A 16,542-nucleotide genomic window follows, 5' to 3' on the forward strand; every position below is an offset into this window, starting at 1 on the left:
TGCAAATCATCAAACGAAGATAAACTCTGTTTTGCAACGTTCTTCATGGACAGAAACTGAACTGAAAGAGATTTGCTTTCTTCGCTTGCGTATGTTTCCTCCAACGCAAGGCGACGGTTATTGTGCATGTCCCCAACTTCTTGGACGGTACGCAACTGTCCAACGTGCATATCAATTATCTCATTGGACAACATTCCATTCACATAATTGTCCTCCCAATCCACCCCCTGTAAATCTTGAACATTACCCTCATTTGGGCTACCATAATAATTTGGGAAGACCACGCCGCCATCATTCAACTCGACTCCCATGGTAGGGTCAACACCCTTTTCCTCTGAGCGAGCCAATTGTGCTGTTTCCGATAACCTGCCAGCACTTGCTGCATCATTTGCTTCATTTCAGTAATGTGTGTCTGTTCAGTAAACGGTTGTTTCCCAGACAATATAGCTGCAACCAGTTTGTTCAGCATTCCTTTCAGTTCACCAATGCTGGAGGATATGTTAATGTTACAATTTCTTTCGGTCGACTCCACCTAATCACACAAACACATACATTAACCTGGTACGATATTTCATCTTCAAGTAACCTCTGTGAACTGTGTGAAGCATGTGTACTGATTGCTTTTGCTTACCTTTGCATTGTGAACAGCTTCCTTCCCTCGGAAATTGAGCAACATGTCCCTTATTTCCGCATTGCTGTGAAGTACTTGCTTCATGGTTTCCTTCAGTTCACCAATGTCGGTCTCAACCTTGCTCAAACGAACATCATCAATCCATGGTTTCTGTTTGTTATTGACATGGTGTGTGTCAATTGCGTCATCAATGTCGTTGCTTTCCGCTTTTGTTGGATGAAACTCCACCTAACATAGTTGTCAAATCGGGATTCAAATCATAAATAAAAATGGTAATGCACTGAATCGTTAATCGAGCTCAACTGTGAATCGTAAAGTTTCCGTCTGCTTTCTTAAGTTGCACACAACATATGTGTACACACTTTACATATTAAATATATCTAATAAAAATTAATCACTCCATTCGTCTGAAATGGAAAAAAAATGTTGTTGTAAATGATGCTCATCTGGTGTGGATAAAAACTTCACAGTCGATCCCATGTTTACCACTTTACCTTTTCCCAATTACATAAACAAAGAGAAACTTTCAATTACAAACTAACTAACAATAACTGAACGACAATGTTTTGACCTTTTTACAAGGTTAAAAAACCAAAATCTTCAAGCTTTTCCAAAAATCTGACTTCAGGGCTTAACGAAAATTCATTTCGTAACAGAAGTAGTACATAAAATTGAATTTGTAAGGCTACAACATCGTCCACATGGAAACTTCATGTTTTCCCCCCAAAAGTTCGAGTATTTCAGAGTAAATAGGGAGGGACAAACTGAAAATATGACGTACGCTAAGGAATGGGTCATTGTTTGTCGCTACTTGTCACCTAGTCATAGGAACACATATTCTGTCTGTCACCGTTATCCATAACACAGGTGGGGCAATGCTGTCAAATGTGCAGAACGAATGGGTTGATTACCTCATGTTGCTGCAACATTTGCTTCCTTCCCATAAGTCGCCTCGTCTCCCGTATTTCGACATCACCCCAATCATTTAGCTGAGGGATGGAGCGTGTAGTAGCCGACGTACTCTTGCAGGGAGGGGCAAAACGATCCAAGTAAAATAGCTGCATTGTAAGGGGGAAAAGATATTTACTATACACTTCCGAGCAAAGTAATCCGTATTTGCTAACAATGCATACAACTTACAACACAATCATATATATGTGTTTATGTGTCTCGATGGCAGAATCCCCATGCAGCTTTCCGGTTCAAAAGATAAGCCTTTCGTGGTTACAAAAAATGTGGCCCGTACAGGTATATTTGTCATGCTGTTCAATAACAGGTAAGTTTGTATTTCGCAACGACTGCCATTTTATTAAACCATATGCACAGCAATGGATGAAATATGTAATCGGCATGGTACAAACAAACAACGGTCGATTACGTTACCATTAGAAGGAAAACACATCCAGTTGCCTGGCGCTGAAGTTTCATCTTATACTTCCGAACACCTTTCACAAGGAATTACAGTGTCACCTTTGCCCAATTACATGCCCCCATACCGGTCACGTCCTTCACGGCATGAACGAACGACAGGCTCAACGAGGTCATTGTGGTAGGACACAACATGGCCCCCAACACGTACAGCGCAAACTTCCGCCGAAACTCGTCATCCGCACCATCATTCTCAGTCAGATAAACTCTCAACTGGTTCAAAGGAATGATTCCTTTAACAGCTCCAACCTCTTCGTAGATATTGGGATATGCGTCTATTGAACCAGTGAACTGCACGTCATTGCCTTCTGACCGTATACCCAATAAGACATGCACTTCCTCACAGGTGAGCCTCAGGTGACGGCCATGAACAGTCAACGAACACGTGTCGGGATCGAAGTTCTGTACCAACCATTGGCACATGTTGTGATCTATACAGGTACACTTTAACCCCAGGAGGCCACCGAACCCAATATCAATGACTGCCTGCTTTTGTGCTTCGTTACACCGGTTCACGATATCAAAAATTGCCTTCAATGATATGCGGACTTGCATTTTACTCTGCAATGTTATTAACGTGAACATTAATACAAAAAAGTAACCAACATTGTGTCGATAGCAGGTCCTCCCCAAATGCAGTTACGAAAACACTAAGCACGTAAGTACCTTTGCAGATTTCTTTGCAACTTCTTCGCCCAGTTCCTTGGCACTCGCCTTAGCCATGTCCTGAAACCTCTTCTTCTCATCACAGGGGAGTTCCTTCCACCTTTCCCCAATATCCTTTCGGCTCTGTAAGTGTTACACCAACGTGACGCACATACAGGACAAATAGGAGCTGTAAGTCCAAAATAATTGTCAGCAAAAGTTGTATCACTTGCAATGTGTGCACATTTTCTGGTATTTACATATGTTTGCATATACAAATTACTATTTCGCACACAGTTGAAATAAAAACGGACATGGAATTTTATAAATAATCGGAGTTTATAAGAACATGCAATATGGCTTCTATGACTGCTGGAAATCGCTGAAAGCGACACAATAGAAGCACATGACTGGTGCGCGCATGGAATAGAAGTCCATACTTTGCTATCACAGCAGTCACGTGTTTCCATCACGGTACTCTACTTACTACATGTCTGCACACTAACCATATTCGGTCTGGGGTTGTCTGCTTCTCGTCTTTCCTTGAATTGTTCCTGGCTGCAACCATTGTCAATTTCAGCGCAAGTATATGTTAGATATGGATGAATATATATACATATACGTACACAATTTGTGACACAAACAAATTTGGTCCCAACTACATAATAATGCATCCGTAATGTCCAATTTTGGTTGCTAAAAATATAATAACCACATCATTTCTGCAACAACAATTATAAATGGTCCAAATTATTTTGGCCCTTACTTTTGGTCTCTAAAATCTTAATTTCTTGTGAGTACAAACTGAAATCTGCACAGGCGCAAGCTATGAGTTCAAAATATGTAATGCAGAATTGTGCAAAAATACTGTCACATGTTTCTGACGAGAGGGATTCGTACTATGAGCCGCTTTGAAGGACGCGGATCGAACCTGTAAAAAATAAATGGCCCAAGTGGCCGCTTTTGACGAGGGGGCTCGGTAATGTCAACCCTTTCCATTCCTGAACCTTTGCCACTTGCCTTCAATGTTTTCCTTTGCCTGTAACAAATATCAGCGTAAATGAAACTTTGTTCAAGGCCAAATTACATCGTTGGTATGTACGTTTTGTGCATCCTATCATCTTCGTCGGTTAACTTTCAAGTTAGTCAATCTTGCCTTCCCATTTCAAAAGTTGTGCCATTTTCGTGAAATTGGTAACGTCATTTTCCGTTGTCACCGAAAATGATGAACTGATGTGGTTTAGTATAACTCAGTGAATTATGGATTTCACAAATGCTCTCCGCAGAATACGCGACATGTGCCGTATGTGCACATATTCTGGTAAGAAATCGACACAGTTTTAATCCATTACACGAAATTCATGGTGCAATTTGAGGCTATCGCAAATGTGTCAAACTCAAATCGCACAACCTCCTGATGGCAGTACATAACGGCACAATATGCCATACACGAACAGACCATGGTATTTAGTAGGTACAGGAAACATAACCTTGCAAACCTAACTGTATCAATACTGAACGACATAAACTTACAGTTGCTTCACATTGTCTGACATGTCGCCCATATCCAATTACGATAATTCCTGCAAAGAATTGCATGCAATATTCATAAGGATGCAGAAAGAACGTTACTCCCACATTGTAACAAAACGAAATTGACTGTTAACAACTTACAATCAACGGACCATTGAGTCGTACGTGCATTGTACGAGTGGTACTTTTTGTTTATTTTCAACTACGATATGTTGTCGTTAATTTATGCAGATATGGCATGCCACTGTTTTACGAAAATTAATTGGCCATATGTTGTACTCGTTTTATAGTATTTACGACTTGAAGCCCGAATCAACAACCAATGTGCACACTTGAAACAGGGCCACATCGGACATTCAACCCAACAGCAGCCATACGCAACTTACCTTCATGCAGAGAAATAAAAACCCGACTACACTGCTCAACGAAGACCGTCTGTCAGTTTGGAACTCCTCAATGGCAATATCAGTTTGTCACCCATGTAGTTTGTATACCTAATCGTACGTATGGTTTCAATTACCTAAGGAGGAACAGTTTCATAGTTCATAAATGGTAATGTCGTGCGAGTGGAACACAGTAGGTCATAATAATAATGTGCTCCGAAATAAAAAATAGACAGACTCACACATGCCCGAGAAAATGGTGACTGTTACCGTCGGCGACCTGGCGCAGTCGAAATGGAGACACAGAGAGAGAGTGTGTTACTGGAGGTGGACAGCAAAACCGAAATGGAGAGAGAAGGAGGGACAGCAAAGTAGCCGAAACTTGTATGGGAAATGGAAATGAGTTGGTGAGATTAGAAAGGCTACGGCATGTGTGTCATCATGAAAAGTACTGCGTCTGTGGGATTTCAAAAGCGCTGTCTGCCGACTTTGGTTTTTGTTCCAAATTTGGGAGGGAAACGGAAACGTACGTGACACTACATATTAAGGCCAAGTTTGGCAAGTTGGGAAAAAAAACCAAAAAGTCAAAAAGTTATTACTATTCACAGGAAGTCAAAAATTACGCTTACACAACTCCGAATTCTAATTTTGCATTACACATTAATTTATACAATTTTGTAATACACATTTTTTTTATAAAAGTCAAAAAGTTAACCCAAACATCCACATTTTTTTCATCCACAAAGACAAAAATTGCACTTTTTTAGTCCAATTTTTTTTCTCACTTTTTAAATATAAATAAATGTATTTTTTCACTTTTTGTGAAATATGAGTTCCGTTTGGGTTAGGGGTTGAAATGATGTGTGTGAGAGGTGATGTGACTTAAAATAATGTGATCCAAGTAAAAATATTGACTTTTTGACTTTTGGCTTTTTGTAAACATACCAAACCAGCCCTAAAAGGTGGTTAGGAAGTTGCTATTTTTATGTTATTTTAGTATTTTCATATTTTTTAAATTTAATTTTTTGTGTTTTCAAAGTAATAGATTTTGTTGTACTTGGATATGATGTTTGTGACAGGAAATTTGCACTGATTATGTGTTAATGCTGTTCGTCCCAGTGTATGGATCAGACATGTCTAAGCTCCTCCAGACCGTGTCCAAATGATCAAGCCCACCAGATAACCTGCAGGCAAGTTCAACGGGGAACGGAGTAGTCCCCCAGCGAACTCTCCGACGAGCAAGTTAGGAAGAGAAGCTGAGTATATGGGAGAGGATTCCAGATAGAGAAATTAACCTTTTTCTTGTCTACAACATTTGCTTATATCCTTTTCTCATCATTTCGTTGTCCCTTCCGACCTGCTCTCCTTGCCGAAAGCTTATGCTGTAGCTTACCTTGCTCAGGGTAAGGGGGTCCTGTTCCGACGGAGAGGTGTTGTCGTAATAAATGCTTGCCTCAAAGGTCATGGAGGTGGTGCCAGTGGTGGCAGCGATCGCCGTAGGGGGCGCAAAGGTCATCCCCGAAAGGCAAGTGGAGGATGAGGCTGTTGGCCCTGGGCCAAGGAGGGAGGGACAGCCTCAGGGGGGTCTTATACCTCAAGAATGAGGAGTCGGTAGGACCGCAGGGCGACTGGAGGGAGAAGAAGGCCCAGCCAGAGCAGGGGCAGATCGCCTTGTAGGGATTGTAGAAGAGGCAACCTTGCGCTCGGCCTCCAGATTCAACGAGGCTAAGCTGCTAAAGGGGTTATACTTCGCTCAAATGGAGGTAACCACCTTAGCAGGGGCCCTGCTGAGGAAGGCGGGGGGTGCCAAACTCAAGGCAGATGAGGCCAAGGCCCAGCTTGCAAAGTTGAAGGAGAAGAGTGCAAGTTGGGAGAGTGCCCACACTAAGCTGCAAACGGTTCAGGCGGAGCGAGAGGACACACGCCGCCAGGTTGTGTCGCTCGAGTTCCAACTTGCTGGAGAGCAGAAGAAGTTCGACGAGGCCCAAAGAGCCTGTGCCGCCGCGGTCGAGCGACATGAAGAGGCTATGAGCAATAATGAGGAGCTGGTCAGGCAGAAGGACGAGGTGGATAGCAGAGTGGGCGATCTCCAGAGGGAATTGGAGGGCGAGCGCGCCAAGGCAGGGAGGAGAAATGGAGGCTCCATAGGGACTTGGAAGCAGAGAGAGTGAATAAATCAACTTGATTTTTTACAGGTATGATATACTGAATAAATCAGAAAATATGAACGGTTTGGATTATCAAAATTGGGCCTAAAAGTAGGCCCGAAGGCTCTGCAAGGACGGGCACAAGGAGGGGCTTACAAGGAGAGGATCCTTGTACGGGGAAAGGGGGTCCCAGTCTTAATTCATTCTGTCTTTTGTTAGTGATTTTTTGGCTTATGGACTAAAAATTAAAATGAAGACTGTTTGGTTTGTTTTTGGGAGAGTTGTTTTTGAAAAAAAATTTGGGGAGAGAGTTTAAAAAATTTTTGGGTTTGTTCTTTTAAATAACAACAGGAGCTCGACAAAATCAAAGCATATTGATATCAAGTTCCTAGTTGTAAAAGAAAGAGTGCAGAGTGAACAGATTTCCATAGAGCACATTGGGACAAACTCCATGATAGCGGATCCACTTACGAAGGGACTACCACCCAAGGTTTTTCATGAGCACACTGCTCAGATGGGTGTTGTTCTATTTGAGAACATTCTGGTTTAGTGGGAGTTTGTATTTATATTACTGCTTTATGTCAGCCTTGAGTTTTATCTATGTAATTTGATTAATTTCTGCAGAAATGAAATATTCTGTTTATTACGCTCTGTTACGTATTGTGAAGTATTGATCTCAATAAAGTTAAGTAGGACCAGTTGGAAATAGGCATGTATGGATCACATCACATGTAATTTCCATGCTACGCATCCATGATTGATCTATGTCATTTAGCTGTATTAGTATACGTGACCATTGGTGGGTCGAGTTACGATTGATGTAATGAAGACCGCTTTGATCCTATATTAATATAGTTAATGGACAAGATTGTTTAGATACCCTCAAGTTATGATAACAAACTTCTGAGCTCAGTAAAGTTAAGCACATTTTTCAGGATACATATGTGGTCCAGTGGGAGATTGTTAGATAATGTCTCAATGGGACCACATAATTAAATGTGGTGTTATCATTTATAAGAAGCCTACAATTTAAGTGATTCAATTTAGTTAATAGGCTTAAGGGTATATGTGTTATGGACCTAATGTGTAGGTACTAGCTAGTTGTATAATTTCTATTTCTATGAGAGGCAGAAATAGAAATTAAAACATATTGGTTAAAATTGGTTTTCATTCCTTTTGAACTTCCACAACCTTTCAGTTTTGAAAACCAATAAATAGAAATTAAAACCAATAATGGTTAAAGTTGGTTTTCATTCATTTTGAACTTCCACAACCTTTCAGTTTTGAAAACCAATTACAACCTTTAAAAGGTTATGGTCCCTATTCCTTCCCAAGTGAAAAAGGTGAAAAAAGAAGAACACTGCCATTTTATTTTCTAAATCCTCTCAAGGAAAAACATAAGGCACCAAAGGGGAAAGGATTAGAAGGCAATAACATAATCAATAACAAAGAGTTCATTGATAATCACGCTTCCGTTTAACCGTTCATCAATGGATTCAGGTATGTCATTTTGTCTTGATTTCTTGATAATACACATGGTAAATGATCAAAAGTGTAAGGTTTATGTTCTGAAATTTATGTTAACAATGGTTGTGTATTTTGGGAGAGTTGTTTTTTTGGGAGTTTGGGATGATTTGATATTTTGGGAGAATTTGAGTAGATGTGTGTGAGAGAAAAAGTGATTGGAAAGGAGAGAGGAGAGAGAAAAGTGATTGATTGATATGTAAGTGAGAGAAAGTGATTTTGAATTTTTTTTTACAAAAACTCAAACCAAACAATTTTTTAGAAATTTTTTTCTTTAAAACTCGTCTCCCAAATGCAAACCAAACATAAATTTCCGTTTTCCCGCTCTGCTATACAGGTTATACAGAGTATACACCTCAATCTCATTCTCACTCCTCCTCACTGTCACACTCACTCCTCCTCCATCGAACCCAGCCTCACCGGCGACCACTCCCGACGGCCACCCACTCGTAAACCCAACCCACCGCTGTAGCCCTCATTTTCTCTGCTTCGCGAACCATAGCTCGACCGCGACCACCATCGGCTGTAGAGAAGGAATTTGTTGACGATAACGTGGGCTTTCAGGCCATAGATGAACCAGGTTCGTCCTCCAAACGCTGAAATAAAAAAGTTAGGGTTGTGATTCACAAAATATATTTGAAAATTACTGTTATGCAGATAGATAAATGGTATGCTTGAAAAATGCGGCACATATTGTGACGAACATTTATGCATTTACCTTTTAGAGTTAAAGTATAAATTTTGCAAAACGTAGTATGAATACGCAGAAACTGATCCAACATAAAATGAAAGGATCACATCTTTGCAGAACATAGTATGATTATGCAGATTGATAATTAGTTGAACGAATGCATATAGTTGTGTAATTTTCAATGTGTGATTGATAATGTGATTTTGCTGAATTTGTTGTCAATCAGGCATGAATTGTTGTAATGAACTGCTATCAACTAATGTGTTAGCTGCGTGACTTGAATTAACTATTATCAACATTGATAACTATTATCAAACTGAACTTAAATGTTCATAACTATTACTGATTTGTTGATAAGTATTTCAGTGTGCTTTGTTGAAAATCACATGTGTCATTTGTTGATAACTATTTCAGTTTGATAACTACTGAATCACAGTCTCCAACAATCTTCCCCTAATCATTTCACTTCAGCATGATTTGTTGATAATAGTTGTTTAACATGTGTGATTGATAATTTACTTGACATTGACCTGATATGTTTGTAAAACTGCCATGTTTGTTCAGATTGAAAATGCTATGTGTGTAACATGTGTGTAATTAATCACAAATGCTATGTTTGAAACTGTTGTATTTGTTCAGTTTCAAAATGCTACGTGTGTACATTGAGCTGCGATGTTTGTTCAAATGCTCTTAACAGTTTAGTCTGTGTAACCTCTGTGCAAATGCTATTAAACATGGCAGTTTGAACAAATAGATGTTTTTAGTAAAGACACACTCTGTCCCTCAAATTAAGCTAGACCTGCTATTAACCCCATCAAACAGAAGCATAGCAGACCACTACAAATTTCTCATGTATGCGGATTTAAAAAATGGCTTCTTCTTCTAACATTAGCAACATAAGATTACAAACGAGGCTGTGCAATTGTGGAAGAACCGCTGCCATACGTATTGTCAGAACAATAAGAATGGAAATGAAGGGCGTTTGTGCTTTGTTTTCCCATCAAAATATGTAAGTATGTATTGGAGATTTTAATCCTTTAGTAGTCACAGTAATATTTGTCGTATTCAACTAACTGATTGTCATGCATTGTAGAGTACCACTCCCACTCCCCATTGCAATTACTTCAACTTCGTGGCTGAAGATGATGAAGGCGTTATGTCCACAATCCCTTCCAACACTAGAGCTAGTGATGCTTTAACAGTAGAACACTTCAACGATGTAAGGACGAGGCTTCATGACTTGGGAAATGACCATGGTCGAAGGCTTGAAATGATAGAAAATATAATCAAAGCGATAGTGTATTTCATTATTTTTTCTAGGGCCTTGCTATATGCCCCTAATTTTTGGCCCCCTAATCCCCCTAAATTTCAAACCAAGGCAAAAAAAAAAAAGGGAAAAAAAAAAAAAAAAATTTGCCCAAAACGACGTCGTTTGGGGGATTAGGGGGGGCATTTTTAGGGGGACAAATTATTTTCCTATTTTCTATCATTGAGAAATGATTTGTCCCCCTAAAAATGCCCCCCCTAATCCCCCTAATGCCCAAAGCAACGTCGTTTTGGGCATGTTTTTTTTTTTGCCTTGTTCTGATTTTTCGGGGGATTAGGGGCCCCAAATTCGGGGGATGTAGCACAGCCCTTCTATCATTTTGTACTTGATCATGTAACTTTCGTACTTCTTTGTATTTTGGGAAATTGAATGGAAGTTTGTACCAGTTTTTGTTGTATTGTACTTCATTATGTAAGTAATGTTTATGGTATGAATTTTATTATGATGTAACTTATGTAACTTACTTAATATCTTTGTGGAATGAATTTTATTATGGAATGAATGTACGGAATGAATTTTATAAGTTATTATGATGTGACTTATAATGTTAGTCTGTAATGAATTTTGGGAAACATTGGTGTCATTGTAAGAGCTTTGTGGATGCTATTTGGCAGATCTGTGGACGAATTTTGTGGATGGTATGTGGATTCATTTTTGTGGATGCTCTGTGGATGAATTTTGTGGATGCTTTGTGGATGACTGAATTTTTTCGGTGCATTGTCACTTATCTGTGGCCTGTTTTCTGTTGCAGGTTCTCTTATCTGGGTGCATCAATTTTGGTTGTAATGAATAACTTCTGTTATGTGTTGCAGGTTTGTTTGTAATTAACAGATTTGGCAAATCTATTATCTGTCAACTAGTATCTGTTTGTCACTTGTCTGTGGCCTCAACTATTATCTGTTAGCAAGTTGAAAGCAGATATAGAATGCGTGGTACATTTCTTCACCATCGTGCTGACTTCTTCATTAATGAATATCAATACTCTGTTTCTGCATGGTCTATTGTATATTTTTTTGTTTGAAGGGGAGCTGATTAGTTCATAACAATGCACAATGGGAGAAAAATTGCTAATGCACAGGTTGACCCCATGGGGTATGCTTCCACACAACCGTCGTCTTTGAAAAAACAAAACATTTTGTGCCCATATTGATGTTAAGAGTGTATGAGACCGTTGGCTGGTTGTGCACAATTTTTGTTTGCAATTACAGCTTGTGATTCCAGTCAATGATTCCGATACTTAAACCTTGTTGTCCATATTGAACGATTCACAAACATGAAGTAATCAACAAAACGTAGGTTAATGATAGTTTCTGATATCGGTCATTGACATTACAAAAAAATTACCTTGTCATCGTACCAACAAAAATCATAAGACAGATTTTAGTCGAGGACGGTGACCCAAAAAAATACCTTCAACAAATCATTTTGATGAAGACGTTAACGCATGCACCGTTGCAATGGTTAGCAGAGTATGACGGTCTGTTAGTTTCTAAGTCGTTTATTTTCGTGCGACGATGCCATCTCACAAGACTATGCTTACTATGTCATACACATGTCCAGGTCTGCTAATCCTCGCTCAAATCAACAACTTCGGAGTCTGAGTAATCTGAAAGGTCAGGGTCCGATACCAGTGCAGGATCCTCCATTATAGCCTTTATCGCAGATGCCGGGTTCGATCCATGTATCTTCGACTCTGCCTTTGCGTCCTCTATCTATGAGTTCCTAATGAGTCGACGAGTCATTTGATCAACCTCACTTTGCAAACGATGCCTAAGTTGGGAGTCGCTGACATGAGGGAATTGCCGCTGCATTTCAACCGATCGGGCTTTTGTGACCTTCAGAAAAGTACATCGACAGTGGTGTTCACACTGAACTCGTTTGGCAAACAGTGAAACTAGAATTCCAAAATACTTCCCCAGGCAAGCATCTTGTATTGGGGTGCAGTTGTAATCCCGTGGAGGTTCAAAACTCCACAGTGGGAACCCTGTTTCAAAGAAACGTCGATCACCGAAAGAATCAATATACCCACCTGCATAATCCAATTCTGGTGACTTCGGTCGGGAGCTGCCAGCCGTTGCAAGTGATTGTCCACGACCACGTTTACCGTGGTGTGCATCCATAGGTGTGAAGCTTCTTGATTGAGTCCAACTTTGTTTTCGCAGGTTCACGAAGAATATATGGACGCAAAAACAAACCCAAATGCAAAGGAAACAACACTGGTTGCAAACTTTTTTGTGGTTGGTTGTAAATGTTAAATTACCTTCAACCCATAGTCATTAATACGTTGGTGGTAGGTTTAAAGACGTGAACACACTTATTGTTGTTTGGTGGCAACAACTACCCAAACTGCGTAAAAGCAACTTAATGACTGCGGGTATTGCATTTAAAGGTTCGGTGCAATTGGAACGGCATATGTATCTGATAAGAGCAATTTTGCTAACCTTTATGGATGAGTAGACATGTAATTGGGTTGGGGCACAAATACAAATGACGAATGTGACTGTATGATGAACTATGGGTGTGGAAATCAATGACAGTGGGATAGTACTGATGGAAGGTACAATGCATGTGTGTTGGAAATGCCAAATAATGGACGATCAGGGGTACTGAACGGATGACTTGGTGCATGCAAGAAGGAACGAATTTTTGCAAGATGAATTCGGCCAGTTTGAGAAATTAATACGATGTATGTCACAATGCATGAGGTCTTCTGCAAACATACAAGTCATGTACCATATATTACAAATACTTACAGCATAGTGTTGTGTAATATTATGAATTTGTACATTCCTTTAAAAAGTAGTCAGTAAAATAAACCATACACATATTCCTACAAAATGTCCGATTCGAACAAGATTGAAGCTATTGTTGAAGCTCATGTTGCTCCTGTATTCCAGCAGTTGCAAGCTATCTACGAAAGGCTGAATGAAGTGGACACACGGTTGTCAAGTTTGGAGCGGCAAGTCGGCGCTATCAAGTAGAACGTTGATTGGCTGACCGATGACAAATTAGCAGCGGACAAAGCGAAGTCTGATAAGACAATGGATGAGGACAGTCAGTCAGACAGTACGGACAACTCTTCAGAAGACGCTGCTGATGATGCAGCAGATATGTAGATTTGATTTTTTTTTTTTTATCCTTCCCTGTAAGCCATGAATTTTTTTTTTTTGCTGGAGTCATATGTGCTAATGGGCTGATATATAACTTACCTACGAAGAGTATTGAGTTTTCATTCATAATGTGGTTTCTTTCATTTTTGAAAATTAATTTTCCCTTTTTTGTAATTAAATTATAAATTAACTTCGGTAACAAAAGCAGCCGTAAATTATATACAGTTACAGTCGCATTCATCCGAACAAGAAACATGCGTAAACAAAATAGTACTAAGTCAGCAGCCACATCGACATGTTTGATCCATGTTTACATCGACATGTTTGATCCATGTTTACAGTTGGTCCATATTTACATCGTCCAGCAAAAACAATACTGGGGACCCATAATTAACATCCATATTGAAATCAAAGAATAAAAAATTAGTTAAAGTCCTATTGCTACCCAAATTACTGGCGTACTGGCAGCCCATTCCCATCACTGGCCTAGCTTGTGGCATTGCTCATATGAAGGCACTCCCGGTACTCTGCGATCTTTGCATTATTGACATCCATAACGATGTCAACCAACAACTTATGACGCACAGAGGGAGCGAACTTTGTCCACAAAAATCGTAAGACAAATCAGTTAAAATTGGAGGACGTACGAGGAAGGATTTGATTGACAAATGGAAATTAAGCGGTAGAATGTACCTTGTGTGGACCGGGGCTTAAATCAGGTTGCTGCATGAATTTGATGACGAACATCCCACAGTCAAACGTGCTACAAAAATAATTTCACATTAAAGTTGTCGTCAATACGTAATAGGTTCATTAAGTCAGTCATGCAGCTTAGACATTAATGTGAGGGAGGGATTGTGGATTACTCGTCCAGTTGTTGTACTGGCCTCTCGTCTAACATGCAGCGGTGGAAGCTACGCACGTCTGTAACATAATCATTTCCAAAGTGTAGTTGCAGCAAGTCGTGCATAGTTTCAACCTGTTCCACAAGGTTGAAGTTGGTTTACGTAAAGGATGTTCAAGTTTTTTGTAGTGTTCAGGAATGCACCAGAAGGACATACCAAAATTTTAGCTGCATTTAGCTTCCTTTTGTTCGGTCGGTTGGATGGGACTGAATCGAATAGGTAGGCTACACGGTCCACCATATCAATTTTAACGCACAACCAATGCACTCCTCTGTAATTGAAAGGCATGTAAATCTACACGAAAACACAACGGCAGACCTTGTTTAGAGGCCATGCAAACATGTAATGGCTTTCATATTTTCGTTTTAATATAACGGGATGAACATTGATATTATCTTCTGGCATGCATCAATCGCACCAGTGTATCTGTCATGTCCAAAAAATGATGTGACGATATGTTCATGGTCCAGAGGTTGCATATCTTTATTTAGAATCATAGTCTGCATGTGTAATGCGTAATGGTCATTGACGGAAACATTTGTCAAAATATGTCATACACAATTCACAACGTAGCTTTAAACACTTACTTACCGACAGATATACAGGAAAGAACCAATCAGTGTGCCTCCCGTCATTGTGTAAATCCCTCTGTCGATTAGTCAATTGCACCACCACCAAGTTGATTGGCTGGAACATTGTATGCAAGACACAAGGCAAGTTGATTAGAAAGGTTTCTGAGTTAGGGGTACTAAAAAACGAAGATTCATATTTGTGCAGCCAACACTTACAGTGTCGGATAGCCACGACCCTGGTTTGAGCGTGCACATGTCACGCTGGGTGCCACATGCTCGTCCATGAAGATTCATGGAAACAACAATGTCCCTACAAGCAATAAATGATCCTTAGAACGATAATTATTTCACAGTGGACTGTCATTGAAAATTTGCAAGTAGTAAATGAAACAATAAATTTCATTTTTGCTATCGTCAAATACATAGTGAAGAAGTTTTTGTTCCTCCGCCGATAACAACCCTTCGCTGTCCAACATCGTCAACGAGTCCTACAAAAATAAACAGCCAACTAACAGTACACATTTCATAAAAATATTGAAGCTTATATTACAAGGTCTGTAGTCATAAAAAAAAAACGTGAAATGATGTAAAAACTGTGAGCCTCAGAGTTTTCCCAACTTGTGATGTTTGGTGCGGAGTTTGTTAGAAATGTGTACTAACATATGGTAGCAGTCATAACTGCAAACATGTAATTCTTTGACAACTAGTACAATACAACACAGATGATTGTAAAATTACTGATTCACATTATTGATGTGGGCATGAATTGGGTATTCACAACTTGTGGGGCATTAAAGGCAGTATTTGTACCTTGTTCACGTTGTCCACACCATCAACATCCACAGGTGAACTGCTGTCGTCAACTCCACTATTTGTTTTGCTATCGATGCACAATTGCATATCCCCGACCTCAGTGGCTTGAACTCCACTTCCGCACATTTTTCCTTTTCCTTTTCCTTTTCGTCTTCCCTTTGCACTTCCTCTAACGATTCCAGTTGCTCCCAATGGTTTGCCAAGCTTAGTAGGAGAAGTATGCACATCGCACGCCACGTTCTTCACGCCCAGTCCTGACTGAAGGTCAGGACTGTATTTATCTTCAGTTTCATATGTTTCCCCTGACTGAAGGCCTCTCTTCTTGTTGTTGTCCCCACCTTCTTCGATGTTCAGCTTGTGCCCATCATGCAAATGACTTTTGTCCTTTGCCAAGGTTCCCTTCAAAATATGTTGTTGGTGATCCACCCCTTGTACATTTGAAATATTACACTCCATTGGGTTAACTTCGTCCGATGGTTTGACCACGCCATCCTCATGCGCCTCGACTCCAACAGCAGGGTCCACACCCTGTTTGGCCACGCCTGCCAGTTGCGGTGTAGAGAATATACCTTCGATGAGGTGGTGTAGCATTTGCTTCAGTTCACGTAAATTGGTTTGTTCAGTGAACGGTTCGTTGCAGCCCAAACTGAAACGTTGAAGCAGTTGCTTCAGCATTTCCTTCAGTTGAGCAACATTGGAGGAGAGGTTAATGATACACACATCATTGCCTTCCACCTAATTATACATACACATTCGTGAATTTAGTCTTACAAACCATCTTCAAATGATGTGGCTCAACTGTGTGAAAATTGCGTAATGCTTGGATGGATTAC

The 16,542-nt window shown here is 40.0% G+C and overlaps 1 protein-coding gene and 1 long non-coding RNA gene across 2 annotated transcripts; both read right to left on the reverse strand.

The window, feature by feature from the left end:
- Positions 1-13,674: 13,674 nt before the first annotated feature.
- LOC145823479 (uncharacterized) lies at positions 13,675-14,614 on the reverse strand. Its single transcript, XM_082922988.1, has 4 exons — positions 14,481-14,614; positions 14,286-14,398; positions 14,113-14,182; positions 13,675-14,016 (listed from the first exon to the last, which is right to left on the reverse strand). Exons 1-4 carry the CDS (start codon positions 14,610-14,612, stop codon positions 13,906-13,908), a joined length of 426 nt encoding a protein of 141 aa, XP_082779114.1. The 5' UTR covers positions 14,613-14,614; the 3' UTR covers positions 13,675-13,905.
- A 103-nt stretch (positions 14,615-14,717) lies between these two features.
- LOC145823480 (uncharacterized) lies at positions 14,718-15,167 on the reverse strand. Its single transcript, XR_014365762.1, has 3 exons — positions 15,113-15,167; positions 14,916-15,011; positions 14,718-14,824 (listed from the first exon to the last, which is right to left on the reverse strand). It is a non-coding gene; the product is annotated as an uncharacterized LOC145823480 (long non-coding RNA).
- Positions 15,168-16,542: the final 1,375 nt, after the last annotated feature.

This window comes from Camellia sinensis, chromosome 4 (genome assembly GCF_055761805.1).
Source record: "Camellia sinensis isolate YWXY chromosome 4, ASM5576180v1, whole genome shotgun sequence".
NCBI lineage: Eukaryota > Viridiplantae > Streptophyta > Magnoliopsida > Ericales > Theaceae > Camellia > Camellia sinensis.

Coding starts and splice junctions, on each gene's coding strand:
- LOC145823479 (XM_082922988.1), bottom strand. CDS start 14,612: ATGCCTTTCAATTACAGAGGAGTGCATTGGTTGTGCGTTAAAATTGAT. Junction 14,399..14,480: donor TAAATGCAGCTAAAATTTTG/GTATGTCCTTCT, acceptor CTTGTGGAACAG/GTTGAAACTATGCACGACTT. Junction 14,017..14,112: donor TAAGCCCCGGTCCACACAAG/GTACATTCTACC, acceptor TTGTGGACAAAG/TTCGCTCCCTCTGTGCGTCA.